Consider the following 21,331-nt stretch of genomic DNA (forward strand, 5'->3'; position numbering starts at 1 on the left):
CCCTTTAAAAAAAAAAAGCTGACCAGGCTGTACTGGTCAGCTAAAAGGCTAACTTTTACACAATCTTTACCAGCTTAAACCAACTAAGACCAGCCTAGGCTGGAAACACAATATGTCATTGCTTTTGGCCACGACTGTCCAGTACTATCAACAAGTGTACCTTGACTTCGTTAAACCAGTTAAGCATTAAAAATAAGCCTTTCCAATTTGTTGGATGTTTGCAAAAATGTGGTTTCACACGGGAAGACTTTACGCCATATAGGCCTAAATGTATAAACGAGGCCGTGAGAGATAAACGAAGGCTATATTGTGTTTAATAGTTTTACCTTGATTTTGTTGTGAAAGAAACATTAAAAATACGTATTTTAAACTTATTTTCAGTTGGCTAAACTCCGGAAATCATCGTTTTGTGAAAAGTAAAAGTGATTTAGCCTATGACCGTAAACAGACCGTCTCTCACAACCTCGTTTAATTGTGTCAAGGTTAATGTACTTCTACCCTTACCTGTACCCTGGCACTTCGATAAATACCACGACTGTGAAATATCAATATTCGTATTGACATGGTAGGCCATTTACTTGCAGTACTTTATGCTTGGAAATGCAAAAATGTACCTCATTATCATCGCCTCACTAGCTACATAAAACTAGCATAATTAAACAAATGCGTATTGGTTAATACAGTACAGTCGATATAACAGCATTTTGTGTGTGTAGTTTAGCATTATATTTACTTCATGATTCGTAATTTTTAATAAACAAAGTTCTGTGAGGACCTCTTGTGGCCCTCAAGTGCATGAACCACTGATTTAAGTATAGGTATAAGTGTTGGTAAATTCAGCCCTCATACTAATATGCGTTAAATATATGACATAGTACTCAAGATGTACAAATGAAATTCTTTAATTATTATAAAATAAAGGTTAGGCTACAAGGTGTCACGTCAACAAGAAGCATTCAGATGCCTGATATGGTTATGTGCCGTCCTCTTGTGGACATTGCAACGAACTTCAACTGGCAATACTTCAGGATGGTACATGGTGGTATTATGCAGCATTCACACAAGCACAAGTGAAAAAAACATAAGCAAATAAAACATTATGTAATATATAGGTAATGCCAGAAATAATGCAAATGAGCAAACAATTATCAAGACAACATCGTTTTCTCATACAAAAAGCAGTCCGTTCTGAGTGAAGATCATTTACATGAAAATCATTTTTTTGGCCAATATACACCATGTGAGGAAAAACAGAAATCACATTTCTAAACAGGGCCTGCGTTGATTTTTGAATGTTTTGGTTCTGATTTACTGCATGTATATTTAAACGATAAAAAAAAGCTGGAAAACAATGTGATGCATCGCCTGTTAAACAAATATAATGCACGTTTCTTTTTAATATGAAGATTGCATCTCCCAATTAAAAAAATAATAATAAAGAATTTCATTAAAACAGGATGGGGCAATTATCTGATCCATTCATTGCTGATGCCATGTTGTTTCAGAGGCTGGCTGCTTTTCCCCTCTCCGGAGTCTCTGTTTGGACCAGGCTGGCTGGAGTAAGTGCCCTTCTGTATCTCGTCCCTCTCCAGAGCTGTGTATTCCTCCGCTTTGCGCTCTTCCATTGGTGAGTGCTGCAGCATGTGATGGTTGGGGGGCGTGGCTGAGAGCATCTGATCAGGAGAGGCGCGCTCTGATTTGATGGTCAGGTTGAGGGAGGGGTGCGGCGGCGATGAAGGGGAAGAGCACTGGGAAGGGTACGAGCAGCTTCCTCCTGATGCCATCCTGTGGACAATGACGTGCAGTGTCAGAAATACTTGTAATAAATAATATCAATTAAATAACATAATAAATGTTGTATGTCATGTATGATTAATATGTAATATGGTTAAAAAAGTCTCACCCAGGGCTGATCATGGACTGGTGGGCGTCCTGGTGAGACAAGGGTTGCCAGGTATTCATAGAATTGCGCTGAAAACCTACAGTGTAACTCGGGTGGCTGTATTCTAAGACAGAAAGTGGTCGTTAATGCTTCCTCTTAACAGTATTAACAGTATTTTTGTTACTGTATTATAATTTTGCAGAATAAAGATTGGGGCCCCACCCGAGGGCCCGTAGTTGCCCAGGCTGTGCCCCAGTATGCCTGCCTTCCCCATTGCCATCATGTGACTCCCAGCATGCATACTCTGATAGAGTGCTCTCTAGATGATGGAAAGCAAAGAACAAAAAATATGTAAATAACCACAAGGTTATTATATTAATTATATTATGTTTTGCATTATAATGAATTAATAATACAATATAATAATTTATAAAATTGATATGACAAATATTAATATTATAATTAATACTACATCATGTTATATATGTAGCAAAACTTTAAATAATATTTTCATAAATACAATTATTTGTAAAAATTTATGAAAATATTAATATTATAAATGTATATTATATTATATAATGCATTTATAATACAATATAATATAATATAAAATGACACATATTAATATTCATTAATTAATACTACATTATGCTATTATGAAATGTCAATAAAACATGACATACACATGCACACACACACATATTTTCATAAATATAAATATAATATAATAAAATTAATATAATATAAAATTTAAATGAAAAATATTAATATTAATTAATTAATACTAGACTAGGCTATTATAAAATGTCAATAAAACATGACACACACACACACACACACACACACACACACACACACACACACACACACACACACACACACACACACACACACACACACACACACACACACACACACACACACACACACACACACACACACACACACACACACACACACACACACACACACACACACACACACACACACACACACACACACACACACACACACACACACACACACACACACACACACACACACACACACACACTTTCATAAACATAAATATAATATAATAAAATTAATATAATATAAAATTGAAATGACAAATATTAATATTAATTAATTAATACTAGATTAGGCTATTATAAAATGTCAATAAAACATGACAGACATACACACACACACACACACATTTTCATAAATATAAATATAATAAAATGAATATAATATAATATAAAATTGAAATGACAAATGTTAATATTAATTAATTAATACTAGATTAGGCTATTATGAAATGTCAATAAAACATGACACATACACATTTTCATAAATATAATATAATTTAAAAAACTGAAATGACAAATATTAAAATGACAAATTAATACTACATTATGCCATATTATGAAATGTATAATATAAAATAATATAATATTTTTTATTTTTTTCATAAACTATAAATGTCTATAATATATATTATTATATAATTTATATAAGTATATAATAATAATATATTATTAGTGTATATATTATATAATATTATAAGGGTATATGATATTATGTACTTTAATACATTTATAATATAATAAAATATAATTTTGTTGACAAATATTATGCTCAGTTTTGAAATGTCTATATTTAGAAATATCATACAACTTAAAATCATGTATTTTCACATATACACTGCATGCACTGCATATTATTAGGCACATTAATTTTCTGATCATGTTTTTTTCCAGGCACATTTTACCAATTCCAAACCACAGTAATCCAAATAACTACTAATAATTTTGTATTTAATCATTTATAAGTTATATATAATTGTTCACGAAGGCTAGAAATGAAAAACACAGACTGAAAATGATTAAATGCATATGAGAATAGACAATACTAATGCAATACTAGACATTGCAGTTAAGGCGTGACCACTGGACAGTGAAATGCTCATTGGGTCAGCAGGATCTGACAAAAACAGGTGGTGAAGAAAAGACACCTGTTAACTGCAAAAGAATTAAGAATTAAGGGTGAAACCATCAGGAACCCTTTAGTCTCCAGCGTCACCATTTTCCACAGCTGCAACCTACCTGGAGTCTCCAGAAGTGCAAGGTGTCAGGATCTCAGAGACTTCAGTTAGGTAAAGAATCCTAAAAAATGACCCCCACTAAATAAGAATCACAAGCTGAAGTGTTGTAAAATACATGAAGAAGTGTTTTTTATAGGCTTTATAGACAGATAGGTTGAGAGTGACTCATTCTCCTATTCTGAAGTCTGTTTTGCAGAGATGGACTAAAAATGAACTCCCAAAACTTACTGGCAGATTCTGGCAGATGAATTCTTCAAACAGTGGTACTAGAGGATGTGGTGTTGGTCCTTCAAGAGTCACTCTCAACTCTCAATCTGTCCATAAAGTCTATAAAAAATGTATTTGACAAAACTTCAACTTGTGATTCTTATTGAGTGGGTCCTTTTTTAGGATTCTTTACCTAACTTAAGTCTCTGAGATCCTGACACGTTGCACTTCTGGAGACTCCAGGTAGGTGCAGTTATGGAAAATGGTGGCGCTGGAGACTATCGGGTTCCTGATGGTTTCACATCTAATTCTTAATTATTTTTTTATTATTTCTTCGTCGCCTGTTTTTGTCTGACCCTGCTGACCCAATGAGCATTTCACTGTCCAGTGGTCATGCCTTAACTGCAATGTCTATAGACCCTTTTCACCGACTGTGATGACGCGTTTTAACAGTCATCAATATCCTGCAACGTAAATCCTGTCCGTTTTTTGTATTTTCATTTTTAAAAATATATATATGTACATTTATAACAATAATACTTTGTATTTTATTACTTTTGCATCAAATTACAATAAAAAAGTTACCGCTGCTGTAAGGGTGTTTAGTAATAGCGTCTATGGGAGTGATGGTAAAAATTAACATATTTCTCTCTTTTCACTGCCGTTATCAATCTCACTCTATTTTTTCCCTCTTTTTGAAAGTTGTGAAATCTCTACTGTGGCGTTTTTCTTTAGCTATGTGAGCAAATGGGCACACCAAAAATATTTAATGTATTCTCTTATTCACAGCTATAATATTTAACCCAACTATGACGACTTCCGCTCTGAGAAACCCGGAAATGAATTGTCAATTCGCTTATGCATTTAATCATTTCGATTTATAGTTATTTAGATTTAGAGAAATTTAGAGTTAAATCTCTTTTTTGGCTCATTTTATCTGTAAAAGAAACCGTGCCAAATAATTCTGCACACCTGAATATAAGGTGTTTTTAATTTTCAGCCTTCATGAACAATTATATATCACTTATAAATGATTAAAGGGGTGATGAATTGAGAAATAAACTTTTCATTCAGCTTTTGATATATAAAAGTTAATCGTGATATAAGAATATCCTGTAAGTTTCGGAGCTGAAAACTTCCTTGTTAGTCAAAGAAAAGCTTTTATAGACACCAGGCCCAGGAAACGAGATCTCAGAATATGCTGACCCTTGATGTCATAGAATACAGAAGCGCCGCGTCAAGCCCGCCCACCGACTCGTGGAGCTAAACTGATCGCGCTACCGAGCAATAAACATGCCGAAGATAGCAAGATATTGCGCTGTGCCTGGTTGTGGAAGAACACAGTCGCTGCAAAAGCTTCCTTCGGATTCTAATATTAGAAATGAGTGGTTGAACTTTATTTTTAATGAAGATCCAGCTCACGTGGGGAATAAATTGCGCTTTTGTTCACTTCATTTCACCGCGGATTCGTTCGTAAACAAGATAGAGGTCGAGATTGGATTTCCAGACATATTGAGATTAAAACACAATGCTGTGCCTTCTATATTGGATCCGACAGGAACGGTGCAACACACTTATGTGAGTAAAACATGTTTTTTATATATGATATTATTTCATTGTTACAGATTGTTTGATATCTACTGATTATGTTGAGGAAGTTTTGAACATGCGGATTTGTCTGCAGTGAAGTTTTGCTAATGCACGTACTTGGCTTGTGTGTGTGTGTGTGTGTGTTAGTGATGCGCAGTTCGTGGATATATCCTCCGATCGGGCGGGCCAAGTAATAATTCATATTAATCGCGGGTAGATGAGAAATAAATAATTGTGTTTGTTTGATAAAGACATTTTGCGAGTCGTGTGGGTGGATTCCGGTTGCCGTTTCTCCACATTGAAAGTTTTCAAAACAATTCCCCACATGTACTGACGGAGGAGCCAAAACTCATTATTATGCAAAACTGTTATCCAATCATAACAGTGGGCGTTTACTTCCAAGTCTCCAGTGCGGCACACCCATAAAAACAGAGCGTTCCAGGAGAGAGGCTCAAAACCAGGGCTGAAAATAGCCTATTACTTATTCATTATGATGTTTTTGAATGTAAAAACCATGCAAACGCAATAAGTTGACCTCAGATAACAGTATAAAAAAAAACAAAAAAGCCAGTTCATGATACTTTTAAATACTACATTTATAGTAGTTAATCAGATTAATGTGGTTTGGAATTGGTAAAATGTGCCTGTAAAAAAAAGATGATCAGAAAATCAACATGCCTAATAATTCTGCACGCATAATGTGTATTTACATTTGAATGTACATGAGCAACTGCTCTATTAAGCATTTTATCATGTTTGTTATTGATTTATTTACACAAAATTAATAAAAGGAGCTACCACGAAATGTCTCCTAGGATAAAGTTGCCTCTTCATCTGTAGTAAAGTTTTTACAGTGATATATATATAAAGTTAGGTTATGTATTATGACAAATACAGTCATTTCTTTGTATAAGTGAGTACTTTTGTAGACTCTCTCACTGCATTGGCCAAATTGCTGCGGGTTCCACACAGTCCGCTGTGAGCGTCAATGCGACGTCCGTCACTGGCCATATTCAGAGGGGGCGGAGTCTTCATCTCCAAGGCCTTGCTCAGGTTGCCATGGGAAAACATCGAGTAGCCCAGACCTTCAGAGTCATATGGGAAGTGAAAAACAAGATGTGGTTGAAATGATTTTTTCAGTTTCTCTCTCCCGTTCTCTCTGTCACTCTCTGAAAGGAGAAGTTTTCCTTCGCAGACAACGTTTATTCACTATCTGTGTTGCCACCTGTATTGAAACACATTTTGCTGATATGTGTGAACTTGTCTTGATGTTATTGAGGGCTCGGAATGTCTTTCTAAGGCTAATTTCATAGCATTTGTGTATCCTAAATACACATAATCAAGTGTTTCGCATAATTTGACAGAATAACAGGTTGATTGGAAATAATTTTTCTTGATTTCTCTGTTTTATTCATGATAAATCTGTTTCATCTCAAGTTTTAAGCATGTAAACTTACTTTTGAAAACATCTTTCTATGGACAGTCGAAAAGAAATCACTCAAATATTGAAATAAATGGTTTATTTCACTATTTATGTAGATTGTTATAGTTTTAAAATGTAATGATTTGATCATAGCTTCATTCATAAACAAACAAAAAAACAAATAAATAAAGAAATCTCATCACGAATCTCTTTGGAAAACAAGTACACTAACTTATATAATAATAATAATAATAAATTTTATTATTAATTTTATGGACAATATTGTCGCAACTGACAAAGTAATTTTTTACTCAATAAATATATTTAAATGAATTGTTTATTGTCACTCTTTATCTAGATTATCATATTAAAAAAAATAATAATATTGATAACACTTTACAATAAGGTTTCATTAGTTAAAATTAGTTACTTTTATTGCAAAAAAAATTATTGGTTTAACTTAAAAAAGTAAGTAAAATTTGAGTTTATTGAAATTAAAAATTTTAGTTAATACAATTAAGGAGATTGATTTAATGAACAGAAACTCAAAATGTTAAGCTATCTGAACCACATTAATTATATAAGTTGATTTGACGAAAGAAAAAAGTTCATAAAAACAAATCATAAAAATATATTTTTTTACAGTGAGAATGTACAATACTTCTACAGCATTTATTAATTTGAGTTCATGTTAATTTCAACATTTACTAATACATTATGGAAATCAAATGTTAACATTAGTTCATGCACTGTGAACTAACATGAGCAAACAATGAACAGATGGAAAAGATTAATAAATACTGTAACAAATGTATTGCTCATTGTTATTTGATGTCAGTCAATACATTAATGTTAACCAATAATATTTGTCATAATGAAGTTTCATTTTTGCCAGAATAAAAAAAAAGTTTAAATGTTTCATAAATAAGTAAATGGTATTATTGAAAAGTACACAAAATAAATGATGCATGGTAAAAAAAATATATATAATTCAAAGACCATTTTAATCTGACCTTTGACCACGAAAAATAAATCATGTTAATGTAAGAATCAAAAGGCACCCATGGTTCAAGAAAAATCCTCACACGTTAAAAAACCTGAACGTTTACCTCTACACCAAACTATTTCGTATTCCTTTTCAAGACCACCTTCACAATTAGAAGCTGCATTCTGATGCATGTGACACTCAGCTAGCTTTTTTTTGTTGGATTCTGACCACAGGTCGCTTCGAGTAGAATATTCCTATGCAGCATTACTAATATGGAGGCGCTGCATCAAAGTCCAGCAGGTGTGACATTCTGCTCAGAAACCACAGCTCTGTCTTCAGCTACTGTTTCATATGTCTGTCTGCATGTGAGCGTGGTTGAGATGGTGGGCTGTTTCATATATGAGAACTTCCTGTGCACAAGAACTAAAGTACTCGACCTGGGGAGCGTTCCCCACTGCCTTAGTGTAACACCATCCGATAATGACTATAATAAGTACAATACGGTAAACGGTTTCAGTGGTTCGTCTTTACAAAACATTTAGTGGAACACAAATATGGTTTATATACAGTTGTTCATGTAGTTAAACCACACTATGTAACTTTTTTTGGTTCGAAACAATCAAAATTTAATTCTGACTTTATATCTGCAATTCTGACTTTATATCTCGCAATTCTGACTTTATATCTCGCAATACTTACTTTATATCTATAATTCTGACTTTATATCTTCTGACTTTATAAAAAAGAGATACAAAGTCAGAATTGCAGATATAAAGTCAGAATTGCAGATATAAAGTCAGAATTGTGAGATATAGTCAGAATTGTGTGATATAAAGTCAGAATTGTGAGATATAGTCAGAATTGTGAGAAATAAAGTCAGAATTGTGAGTTATAAAGTCAGAATTGCGCGATATAAAGTCAGAATTGCAGATATAGTCAGAATTGTGAGATATAAAGTCAGAATTGTGAGATATAAAGTCAGAATTGCAGATATAGTCAGAATTGCAGATATAGTCAGAATTGCAGATATAGTCAGAATTGTGAGATATAAAGTCAGAATTGTGAGATATAAAGTCAGAATTGTGAGATATATAGTCAGAATTGCAGATATAGTCAGAATTGTGAGATATAAAGTCAGAATTGTGAGATATAAAGTCAGAATTGTGAGATATAAAGTCAGAATTGCAGATATAGTCAGAATTGCAGATATAGTCAGAATTGTGAGATATAAAGTCAGAATTGTGAGATATAAAGTCAGAATTGTGAGATATATAGTCAGAATTGCAGATATAGTCAGAATTGTGAGATATAAAGTCAGAATTGCAGATATAGTCAGAATTGCGCGATATAAAGTCAGAATTGCAGATATAGTCAGAATTGCAGATATAGTCAGAATTGCAGATATAGTCAGAATTGTGAGATATAAAGTCAGAATTGCAGATATAGTCAGAATTGCGAGATATAAAGTCAGAATTGCAGATATAAAGTCAGAATTGCAGATATAAAATCAGAATTGTGAGTTATAAAGTCAGAATTGCAGATATAAAGTCAGAATTGTGAGATATAAAGTCAGAATTGTGAGATATAAAGTCAGAATTGCAGATATAGTCAGAATTGCAGATATAGTCAGAATTGTGAGATATAAAGTCAGAATTGCAGATATAGTCAGAATTGTGTGATATAAAGTCAGAATTGTGAGATATAGTCAGAATTGTGAGAAATAAAGTCAGAATTGTGAGAAATAAAGTCAGAATTGTGTGATATAAAGTCAGAATTGTGAGATATAGTCAGAATTGCAGATATAGTCAGAATTGCAGATATAGTCAGAATTGTGAGATATAAAGTCAGAATTGTGAGATATAAAGTCAGAATTGCAGATATAGTCAGAATTGCAGATATAGTCAGAATTGTGAGATATAAAGTCAGAATTGTGAGATATAAAGTCAGAATTGCAGATATAGTCAGAATTGCAGATATAGTCAGAATTGTGAGATATAAAGTCAGAATTGCAGATATAGTCAGAATTGCGAGATATAAAGTCAGAATTGCAGATATAAAGTCAGAATTGCAGATATAAAATCAGAATTGTGAGTTATAAAGTCAGAATTGCAGATATAAAGTCAGAATTGTGAGATATAAAGTCAGAATTGCAGATATAGTCAGAATTGCAGATATAGTCAGAATTGTGAGATATAAAGTCAGAATTGCAGATATAGTCAGAATTGTGTGATATAAAGTCAGAATTGTGAGATATAGTCAGAATTGTGAGAAATAAAGTCAGAATTGTGAGAAATAAAGTCAGAATTGTGTGATATAAAGTCAGAATTGTGAGATATAGTCAGAATTGTGAGAAATAAAGTCAGAATTGTGTGATATAAAGTCAGAATTGTGAGATATAGTCAGAATTGTGAGAAATAAAGTCAGAATTGTGAGAAATAAAGTCAGAATTGTGTGATATAAAGTCAGAATTGTGTGATGTAAAGTTAGAATTGCAGATATAGTCAGAATTGCAGATATAGTCAGAATTGTGAGATATAAAGTCAGAATTGTGAGATATAAAGTCAGAATTGCAGATATAGTCAGATATAGTCAGAATTGTGAGATATAAAGTCAGAATTGTGAGATATAAAGTCAGAATTGTGAGATAAAAAGTCAGAAAGTCGCAATTTTGACTTTATATCTCACAATTCGGACTTTTTAACTCACAATTCTAAGAAAAAAAGTCAGAATTGCAAAATGTAAACTCACAATTGTGAGATAAAATGTTGCAATTATCTTTTTAAATGTTTTTTTTGTGTGTGTGGCAGAAACAAACTTCCATAAAAAAGCCATCGTCCAAACCATGTTTTGCCTTGCGCTGAACGATTATGGCGTTGTCTGGATGGATTTCTCGGGAATCCGCACGTGTTTAAGTCATACAAGTAAATAATGACAAGAAGGACAGGCTAAGGCTATATACAGAAGTCGCTAGATGCCACAACAACTCGAGAAAAGTTGCCCATTTGGGTGTTTGTAAACATCGATGACGTTTTGTGGGCGGAGCCTACCTGGTGGCAGCAAGTGACAGTTCTGTGGAAGCCACTAAATAAAAGTATAAAAAAAGTCATTTCGAGTTTATATCTCACAATTCTGCTTTTTTTCCTCGCAACTTCCGGCCAACGGTAAAACGTTTCTTGTCTCGTAGCAGTTACAAGACATTCAGGTCGTTGTCTCAAATGTTTCACTATATTTACATCTTACCGCTGGAATTCACGCTCTGCTTCAACCCCGCCTACTTTGATTTGATTGGCCATTAATAATTTTGACTTTGACGAGCACTGTTTTATCACTGAGGCAGATTAAAATGTAACCTTATATGTAACTTTTAAACCTTTTTGTCATCTAACATACAGAGCGTAGTGTAATGGAGTGCAGCAGAGCAGTGCAAGAATTTCATATATTGTAGTTACGGCCCAGGCCCAGTCCAGCCTGTTCGTTTAATGGCTTTCAACCATAAACGTCTGCGTTTCACTTCAAAGGGCATCTTTAATATCGGTATTCAGTAAAAATGAAGACTTCAGACTTACATTCAGATTCTGACATCTAAAGGCACAAGTAATTTTTTTTATTTCGTGAATCTCGCCCCTTTTCCTCCACTTGTTACCACTGTTTTTCTGCCACCACAATGCACGCGCAGCTCCCAAATGATCTATAGACTTCAGCTCTAACCCTTTTCAATGCTGCGCTTGTTGGGGTCTGTCTTCTAGTTTGTATTTCCAGAGCATGAAGGTAAGATCTTATGGATTTCTGAATGATCTGCTCGTTTTAAAATCTTCCCGGTCTAATGACATTTGTTATGACATCCGCTTCAAACATTACAATGCATGTGATAACTGTGTTAACTCTAAAATAAGTAAATCCAACTGATAATTCTTTGATAGTGACGCGACGCCATAGAAATATACAGAGTTAAGGCCTGTATACACCGGGACGAATATCGCGAGCGCTTATCGCGTTTTCTGTGACGTTTTTCGTGACGAAAATCACACCCAAGCGATTTTCACTGGCGATGCGCCGAGTGAACGTGCACATTCAGTAGATGATGGCGCTCCCGGTACACAAGGTGGTGCTGCGGCACTTAATGCTTCTGACACTCGCTTGTCACGCAGAAGAAGAAGAGAGACAGTATTTACGTGCTTGCCAAAACCATAGACATATTATGTCTATGGCCAAAACCATTCACACACTTTTTGCTAACTGGCAGGCAGCATTAGCAGCTCATCTTCTTCTTTGTCTACTTACTACTTCTTCGTCGTATCAATGTGTGCTCGGCAAGACCGTTGTGCTTGAGCGCCACCAAGTCGTGTTTTACTGTCACTTCAGCAGCTCCAGGCACGTGAACAAAAGGGCTGATCTCATTGGTCGGCCAGTTTTTAACGCGCCGTGTCAAAATAAAAAAACGAACCCGAGGCGTTTTTTTTTTTTATTACGCTTTTACGCCTGCCGTTTTGCGCGTCGGTGTGCACACTCACATTGGCGCCCTTTGTTTAGTCACGAGGCGTTAAATGTCGGCGATAAACGCGCACGAAAATCGTCCCGGTGTGAACAGGCCTTTACTGCAAAAATGGAAGTTCAAAGACACAATTCTAAAGGTGGCTGCACGCTTGTTTCTCTTCTATAGCAGGGGTGTCCAAACTCGGTCCTGGAGGGCCATTGTCCTGCAGAGTTTAGCTCCAACGCGTCCGGAAGTTTCTAGTATGCTTAATAAGGCCTTGATTGGACTAACAGTGGCCCTCCAGGAGCATGATTGGACACCCCTAGTCTATAGCTTGCAATCAAAACGGGAAAGCGTCAGTACCCGTAATAAAACACGAATCAACATTTGCATAGTGTTACTTTTGCTGTGCACTGACTAGGTTCAAAAAACAATAGGTGCGTTTACATGGAGCACTGTAATCGGTTTAAAAGTCCAATCCGAATGAAAATGCTCCATATAAACACCTCAATCGGAATAAAAATGGCCAAACCGAATGAAATCGTAATCGGTTTGAGAGGGGTGGGATAAACCTTTTCATGAACCGATCAAACGAAACATTCCACCATGTAAACGACCTGATCCGATTACTTTGAGTGTACGTCTTTCTGTGACGTGATATACAGCGTGCGCGCCGCGCTCACACCAGGCTAATGTTGACAAGAGAGGAAAGTTAATTTTTCTGAGGTATTAAACTTTTTTATTTCGTAACAAGTTATGAACATGATGTTGGAATAATGACACAGACATAGCTTGGCTACACAATCTCATCTTGACAGCGTTTGTCCTAGGCTTCAACTGCGCCTGACAGAAGAATTCATTTTTCTGAGGTGATTCTTACACTTAACAACAAACAATAAATAGCTTTTATAAAACTATAAGTCCTAGTGGCCGTCGAGAGTTGCCATATGCAATTGGGAACATTTAAGCTGCTGGAGAGGACGTGTTTCTCGTAGCCTAAGTTATATATAAAAAAGTTCAACAACTGCTTCAAATTGGTTAAGTAACATTACCCACGGTCTACTTTAATTACTTTTGTTAATATTTATAGCCTACCTCTGTGATTATGATATTTTTCCTTAATCATCTGAAATAACGTTATTTGTGAGTTTAGTATCTAGCCTACTAGTAATGATGCAGGCACGTCTTGGAGGCTTTCATTCATGTTTCACCATAGCCTATATCCTATGTTTTTATTAATAATTTGTGTGCATTTTATTGTTAATTTTGTGTATTTCAAAATAAATGAATTAAATTCATTTTGAGTCCGCATTCATCATTCACAGCTGTTGAAATAGCTATTGTATAGGACATAAATTAGGTTAAACTACTGCATGTCCGCCCACAGAAAAATAAATATAAAAATTACCAACACAGAACTATTGATCCACGAACGTCAAAGTTATTATAATTGGCAACGTTACGAATCCGATGCGGCAGACAAACTGTGTGCGCATGTCACAAAATGATTCCGACTGAAAGTCAGCACATGTAAACACCAAATCGGTTTAGATAACGTCTCATGTAAACAGTCCACCGAATCTTTCAATCGGAATAATTTTAATCGGAATGACAAAAAAGTGCCCATGTACACGTGGCTATTGTTTATGTTGGTAACAACACCAATCTCTAAACCAGTTACTACTCTACTTGCCAAGTTATAGTGTCCACCATTATCTGATATGAATAGCAATCGTTATGTCTACTGTCAGCATTGGCAAACTTTTGTAATGTTATTTAAAAAAATTATTGAAGATACATTGTGTAGCTTTAAATATAGCCATAAGTCAAATGTTTAGAAATGTCTTGGTTGTTTTAAATGACATGGACCTTACCTGCATGCGGCCCCATGAGGGCCGGATGAGAGTTGGAGCTGACAGAACCGGTTGAGCCCGGCCTGCTGCACAAAGGTTTGTAGGATGGAGCCCGATGGGCCCCTAAGTTTGGATTGGAGGAGTTGCTGTAGCCGTTTTCAGTACTTGCACCCATCACTTCTGAAGGGAGGAGTGATGGAGCCTAATGGATTCATAACATTACTTCAGAAGAACACATGCATTTGGGTCATTTCAGTTCAGAAATTATCATCTGAAAGATGCTACTAACATAATAGCGCTGCCGAGCGATGGAGAGGTCCATGCCGTCGTGATATTTCTCCGTTCCCATCGGCACGCTGTCTTCGTGTTCGAGCTCTGAACTATCCAGCCCCAATCCTTTCCTTCTCAATGTCTGGAGCACTCAGAGAGAAAGAGGGTGGAAGAGAAGGGAAAAGAGAGAATAGTATGAAATTGGGGTGAAGGAGCAGAAATTGGATCAGGACATGACAGGACAATTTCGAACCTCCATCTCCCATATGAGCACCACAGCTCTGATATATATATATATATACTTTTATGTTAGATGCGGTCAATTAATCGTTTCGACAGCAGGCTAATATGTAGGCTACATATATATATATATAAAATGATTAACTGATATATATACTAATAATATATATTATATTAATATAATATATATTAATATATATACACACACTACTGTTCAAAAATTTAGGGTCAGAATTTTTTTTTTTTTTAAGAAGATTCTTCTGCTGACCAAGGCTGCATTATTTGATAAAAAAAAATACAGTACAAACAGTAAAATTGTTAAATATTATTACAATTTTCAAAGAACACTTTTTCTATTTGAATATATTTTAAAATGTAATTTATTCCTGTGATGCAAAGCTGAATTTTACGCATCATTACTCCAGTCTTCAGTGTCACATGAATCATGATCCTTCAGAAATCATTCTAATATGCTGATTAATATTTTCGTGGAAATTTCTTTTCAGGAATCTTATTTAAAAAAAAAAGTTAAAAAGAAGAGCATTTATTTGAAATAGAAATCAAACTTTTGTAACATTATAAATATCTTTACTGTCACTTTTGACCCATTTAAAGTGTCCTTGCTGAATAAAAGTGTTCATTCTTAAAAAAAAAAAAATCTTACAAACTTTTGAATGGTATAGTGCATATATTTTTATGTATATATTTTATTATAATTAGAAAATTAGAAAACAATGCAAAATAAACCAGTTTCACTTAAGGTCTGGATTTTTTCCTCTAAATATACAGGCAATGTTCACGACAAAACATCTTCAGGTTCATATTAATAAAATTCTCATAGCACGTCTCTATTATGCCTGTTTAAAATTGGGACTTTTATTTGGTTATGTTACAGTTAAATTAAGCACAGGCAAACCATAGCGGTAGCCCATCTGATTTGATATATTAATAATGAAAAGGGGAGAGATTTGGCATGTACCTCCAGTATGTCAGTGTTTGTACGGCTCTCGTGAGGTTCACTGTATTCTGTGTACTTTAACAGAACTTTGTCCATATCAGTGCTGGCGTACTGGAAAAGACGGTTAGTGCTGTTGAAGATGATGAGAGCGATCTCGCAGTCGCACAACACGCTCAGCTCGTAGGCCTTTTTCATCAGACCAAATTTGCGCTTGGTAAATGTCACCTTGAAGAAGAGAACAAACCACAGGACTATTGTTACAGAAACATCTAATAGTTGCCACAAAGCTATGATGGTTTGACTTCTCACGCTGTGTCTTTCTGGAGTCTTTTTTTGGACACGTCTTCTTTGCCCCTTTAGCAAAAGCAGTGTTTCGCACCATGAGATAACTTTGACCTGGATTAAAATATCGCTTTCTGATGTAGAGTATCAAATTATCTTAATCGTTAAGCAGGTGTGAAAACGTCACAAATTCTAGTCCTGATGGACTAAAGAGAGAAAGAAAAGCACATGTTTGTGTGGATTTTTGGCCCATATATACGGAAAATAAAGATGTATAAACATGAAATCAAAAGAAACAAGAGTGGTTTTAGTTTGCACAACTGAACATTGCATTTCAATCTAATAGAAAAAAGTTTTATATTACAAAAAATTCTTAATTGAAATATATTTTCTTTGTCCCTTAAACTTTCCGGTTGCCAAAAACAAAGCTGTGTGGGTGATATCAAAAAAGTAATATTCACTGATAATACATCTAAGCCAACATCCGCCAATTAAATCACATTAAAAATCAAGCCCCACGCGTCATTATTTCACACTTCATATATTTAGTTTCACACAGAAAATATGTGTTGAATTTAAACAGCGTATGAAGTGAAAAGAGTACAGACCTGTCGATTTCGCTGGTCAAGAATCCGAGATATCTGTATTTTCTTCCGCCCCATGATGCTTTGTGTTCGGAGCGTGTTTTTCCTAAATCAGCAGGATGGAAATGTGAAAAATATATATATATATATTAGTAAAATATGTGGCATGTGTAGCAATTTTTTAATGTTTACATAATTTACAGAAAATACAAATAGAGCATAATAAAAACATATATGCACAACCATTTACAATATTCATATTTCTGCAGAAACATGTGTATTGCTTGTGTAAATATAAGGGGAACTGCTCATGCGTGATGTGTTAAACCAATACCAACTTCCTTCCCAACCAAAGATTACGGACGTTTGTGTACTTATACCCTCCAGAGGGTTAGTTGGGAGTAAAGTTAGCCCAGGGCGCGCAGGCTAACACCCCCGCAGTCTGGGTTATCCCAGCACAAACATGAACGTTTCCACAGGGCACGGGTTTAAAAATATGTCATCTCCATTTAAAGGTAGAGTAAAGTTAGCATTAGCGTTACAACCGCACTTAGAATAATAGTGTTTCGATGAAGGGAAAGTTCCTGTCCACCCCCTGTTCTCCCATGAGCGAAATGGACACCAGCAGTTGATTTTGGGGTCGGGTGGGTGAGGGGTTGTAAAGTGTCCTAGTTCAGGGTCATCATTCATCAGAAAATGAAAGGTTTTAACTGATTAGAGATCATTGGTGATGGTTTTCACAGACATTAGCCTGGGTGATTGCTAGTAGCTAAAGCTAACAACTAAAAGCTAAAAAACCCCATAAAAATTATGCACTCAATTGCTATTTTAAAGCACATTTGATAGTGAAGTTGCACTAGAATAACTATTTTTAAAGCTAAAATGCTAGTAGCTAACAATTTGGTGAGTTACAGTTTTGTAGCTAGAAAGCTGTTAGCCACATTTGACGACATTGAGATTCTAGTAGCTGACATAAAAAGCAAAAAAACATGAAAATATCTTCACTTTATTAACAAGAACAACCGTCATTTGATGTTGATAAGAAGCACAAAATCAAGATCTGTACGCTAGGCTAGTAGCTTCATATGACTTTGCAGCTTCACATTGGCAATGAAATACAATCATAAATTTGCCTTTGCTAATACATTAGCTATCAATCCCACTGGGAAGTGTCTTTCAGACCTACCCTTGCCGTTAGCATAGTGGCTAACCGCTAATGTAAAAGCCCCAAGACTTCAGCTATGCTTTTTCCCTCTCATATTAGACATGTGTAACCTCATCTATTTTTAAAATCTCAAAGCCAATGGTTTGCGGAGAGAGCGCCGCTGTTCCCACGATCCATGAGTGCCCGTTGCCCTCACACCCACCCCTTGGCACACAGGCAGACAAGTGGAAGAATCCTTATTTTGTGCCATTATAACCATATAAAGAGAATACTAGCATGATATTCCCCACACACACACCTAAAGGATTTGACAGGTGGCCTAGTGCATCAGGGTCGAGCAGTTGGTCATGAGATATAAATGTAATGCGAGGAAGTGAGCATTTGTGACAAGATTGCAATCACTAAACTATGTGTTGGGCTAAGTTTAAAGTTCCTCAAATTTGTCAATGCATTTGCTTTTGCATCTCGCAAACCAATGCGACTATAAGAGACATTGTTCATCTTTAACTCTGGTTTTCAATGACTGAAAAATGACAAACTGATTTGTGATGCTATAGTAGACATAACCACAGACAGAAATGTCACTCTCATAATTCATAAATAATTAAAGTTTTGCCGAATTTGTACGTTCTCATTCATATGTTTTCATGCGATCTGCTTAAGCCCCAAGGCCCCACCGATGGTTATACTAAGTAAAAATCATACATTTCCGTATGAATCAAATATTACGAACTCAACCAATTTACCAAAACGTAAAATTATCACCAAAAAAAAACACACTTAATTTGTACATTTTCTCAAATAGTACGAAATCATATGAATTTGCCACTAATTTGCCATAATGTGGTAGAAATCACCTTTGGTCGTCAAGCTTGATAATAAATCTATATATTAAATTGGTAACATTTTAGTTTATGGTCCAATTCACACTATTAACTATTTGCTTATTAGCATTCACATTACTAGGATATTGGGTGTTTATTAGTATTTATAAAGCACATATTAATGTCTTATTCTGCATGACCATATTCTACTACCTAATACCTAAACTTACTAACTATTAATAAGCAGTAATTCGGAGTTTATTGAGGCAAAAGTCATAGTTAACAGTTAATTAATAGCGACAAGTGGACCCTAATCTAAAGTGTGAACATTAATATATAAATTGCATATAAATATAGAAAATAATATAAATAAATATTTTCTTATTTACACATTTGTATATATAAAATGCAAAAAACCCAACAACATTCAAATGCCGGGAACTGGAAATCCACTATTCGGTTTTAACAATGCAACGGTAAAACAAATGCATTAAGAAAACGTAATTAAATATTGACAAAACATTTAAAAATTGTGTTGCCTAATTTACTCTGTTAAATTAGCTAATGCATCCAGCATTTTCTAGAGTCATTTACTGATTCAGCTGGGATGCACATGAAAAATATTAAAAGACGTAATAATGCAACCATTACACCTCTAGATCCTGTCTGCCCTCGTGTACATTCAGCTTCCTGCGCGATCCTCCCAGAGGCCAGACAGTGGAAAAGAATACACACAAACAGTTGGCAGTGTTATGCAGCTCTCGCTCTGGGGCCGGACTGCTGGGTCCCTCATGGGGACAACACCACCAGAGCTCCAACAACAAACACCTTTGTCGAGACTAGTCAAAGCTGTTGAAGCAGGGGAACGCAAATAAATGAGCTCTGGAACACAATTATTCACTAATGGACGTCAAAACTGTTTCAAAACCATATGCAACTGGCACCTGTAGCGTGCACTTCAGCTGTTGGTGGCTGAAGCTGATGGTTTGTATGCGCATGTATCGGTGGGATGAGAAACCTGCGTGAGCCAAAAATAGTAAGTAAGACTTATATTTGCATACCAAGAGCAAACGGTCTAAGAAGCTCACGTAGAAAAAGGAAGGCTTCATAGGCTTTCTTAATGGTTATGGCACAACGTTACAGTGTGTATTATTATTAAAACACTTAAACGATGCTGCATTAAATGCACATCAAGCCAGTTTTAAGATATGCCTTGAACATACGGTTTCTGTGTTTTGCAAAATGCAGCAAGGTCCCTTGGGTGTAAAATGACATCCAGGTGCAAGAACATCTATTAGATGACACAAATGTGTTTTGCACAGGATTTCACCTTTTGGTTGACCTTTGTAGGCTGTTCAGGTTCTAGGTTTGATTCCCAAGGAGTGCGCATACTACAAAATTTTACATTTTAGAATGCAATATGAGTTGATTTGTAAAATAAACAAATAAATAATCTGCAAAAGCAATACATATAATTGCATATCCATTGCATATATAATTGCAAGGAATAATCATCTTGAAATAACACTAAAACAGTAAATCTGCACTAAACCAGTGTTTTGAGGAAAAAAAGCGTTACTAACCTTTTATGTAGGCCTAATAAATAAAGCATCCTACGTTAGTTTATCACATTCTCAAGGTAACACATCGATGGTGGCTTGATTAGAACTACTGAGTGAACGAAAGGCCTTATTTTTGATCTAATCTTCTATGCTTCAGTTGTATATATTTATTTATTGAACTATATATATATATATATATATATATATATATATATATATATATATATATATATATATATACACACACATCAAATATTAATAGATATATAAATAGTTCAACCCGTCATTCCAATAACTCTCCTATTCCAGGGTCACTCATATGTAAGATATATCTCATACCTCATAACGCATAACTATAGCTAGCTGTTATGTACTTAAATATATCTATATTTAAAAATAACAATATATCTTACCTGGTTTAGACAATGAACCAGTCGGTTGAGTCGTTAAGAACAGCGTCACCAGTCAGCAAAAGAAGATGAATCAGTTGAATGAGTTGGTTGACTTCACATCACCTGATGATCGTCGAGCTCTTTTGACAACAACGCATCTCCAGCTGTTCATACTGTAGCAGCATCATACAGAGAAAACCACGCCCCCTCGGCGTTTCCATTGGCTGAAAGAGACGCTGATCATCTGCAGCTGTTCCAACAGCAGCGTCGTCGGACAGAAAATGCCACGCCCCTCCGGCGTTCCCATTGGCTAAAAGAGACGCCCATCATCTCCGCCTGTTCTGAATTTGGCACCGGCCTCTGTCGAGTTTTATTGGCTGCAAAAAACGCCATTACTTTATATTCTGTCATTCACTGAATAAAAACCTCATTCGATACTTTAAATAGACACTTAAATACTAAGCGTACAAGGGTTATAGTTTATTGATGTAGTTAAAGTGAAACGGCGAAAAGAAAGAGCTCTCTCTCTCTCTCCATACTATCACTCGTTT

At 35.2% G+C, this 21,331-nt stretch overlaps 1 protein-coding gene across 4 annotated transcripts; it reads right to left on the bottom strand.

Annotated features, from left to right (window-relative positions):
- Positions 1–887: 887 nt before the first annotated feature.
- Positions 888–20,988, bottom strand: mef2b (myocyte enhancer factor 2b). 4 transcript variants are annotated; one of them, XM_079808155.1, is made up of 9 exons: positions 20,802–20,988; positions 16,862–16,943; positions 15,993–16,196; positions 14,793–14,915; positions 14,525–14,705; positions 6,687–6,850; positions 2,105–2,201; positions 1,904–2,006; positions 888–1,785 (listed from the first exon to the last, which is right to left on the bottom strand). In XM_079808155.1, the coding sequence occupies exons 2-9, from the start codon at positions 16,913–16,915 to the stop codon at positions 1,467–1,469; spliced, it is 1,245 nt and encodes a 414-aa protein (XP_079664281.1). In that variant the 5' UTR covers positions 16,916–16,943; positions 20,802–20,988; the 3' UTR covers positions 888–1,466. The 4 variants fall into 4 exon arrangements, with proteins under 4 accessions (XP_079664281.1, XP_079664283.1, XP_079664284.1 ...); XM_079808157.1 differs by having other exon boundaries at positions 6,705–6,850; positions 20,802–20,963; XM_079808158.1 differs by lacking the exon at positions 20,802–20,988 and adding an exon at positions 18,024–18,202 and having other exon boundaries at positions 6,705–6,850.
- Between the last annotated feature and the right edge of the window lie 343 nt (positions 20,989–21,331).

Source organism: Gobio gobio, assembly GCF_949357685.1.
Source record: "Gobio gobio genome assembly, chromosome: 24".
Taxonomy (NCBI): Eukaryota; Metazoa; Chordata; class Actinopteri; order Cypriniformes; family Gobionidae; genus Gobio; species Gobio gobio.

Bases quoted from the DNA above. Each gene is read 5' to 3' on its own strand.
- mef2b (XM_079808155.1), bottom strand. From the start codon at position 16,915: ATGGGGCGGAAGAAAATACAGATATCTCGGATTCTTGACCAGCGAAAT. The intron at 16,197-16,861 runs GTCTGTACTCTT...CTCTTCTTCAAG, and splicing joins TTGACCAGCGAAATCGACAG to GTGACATTTACCAAGCGCAA. The intron at 2,202-6,686 runs GTACTCACTTAT...TCCATCATCTAG, and splicing joins CAGTGAGAGAGTCTACAAAA to AGAGCACTCTATCAGAGTAT.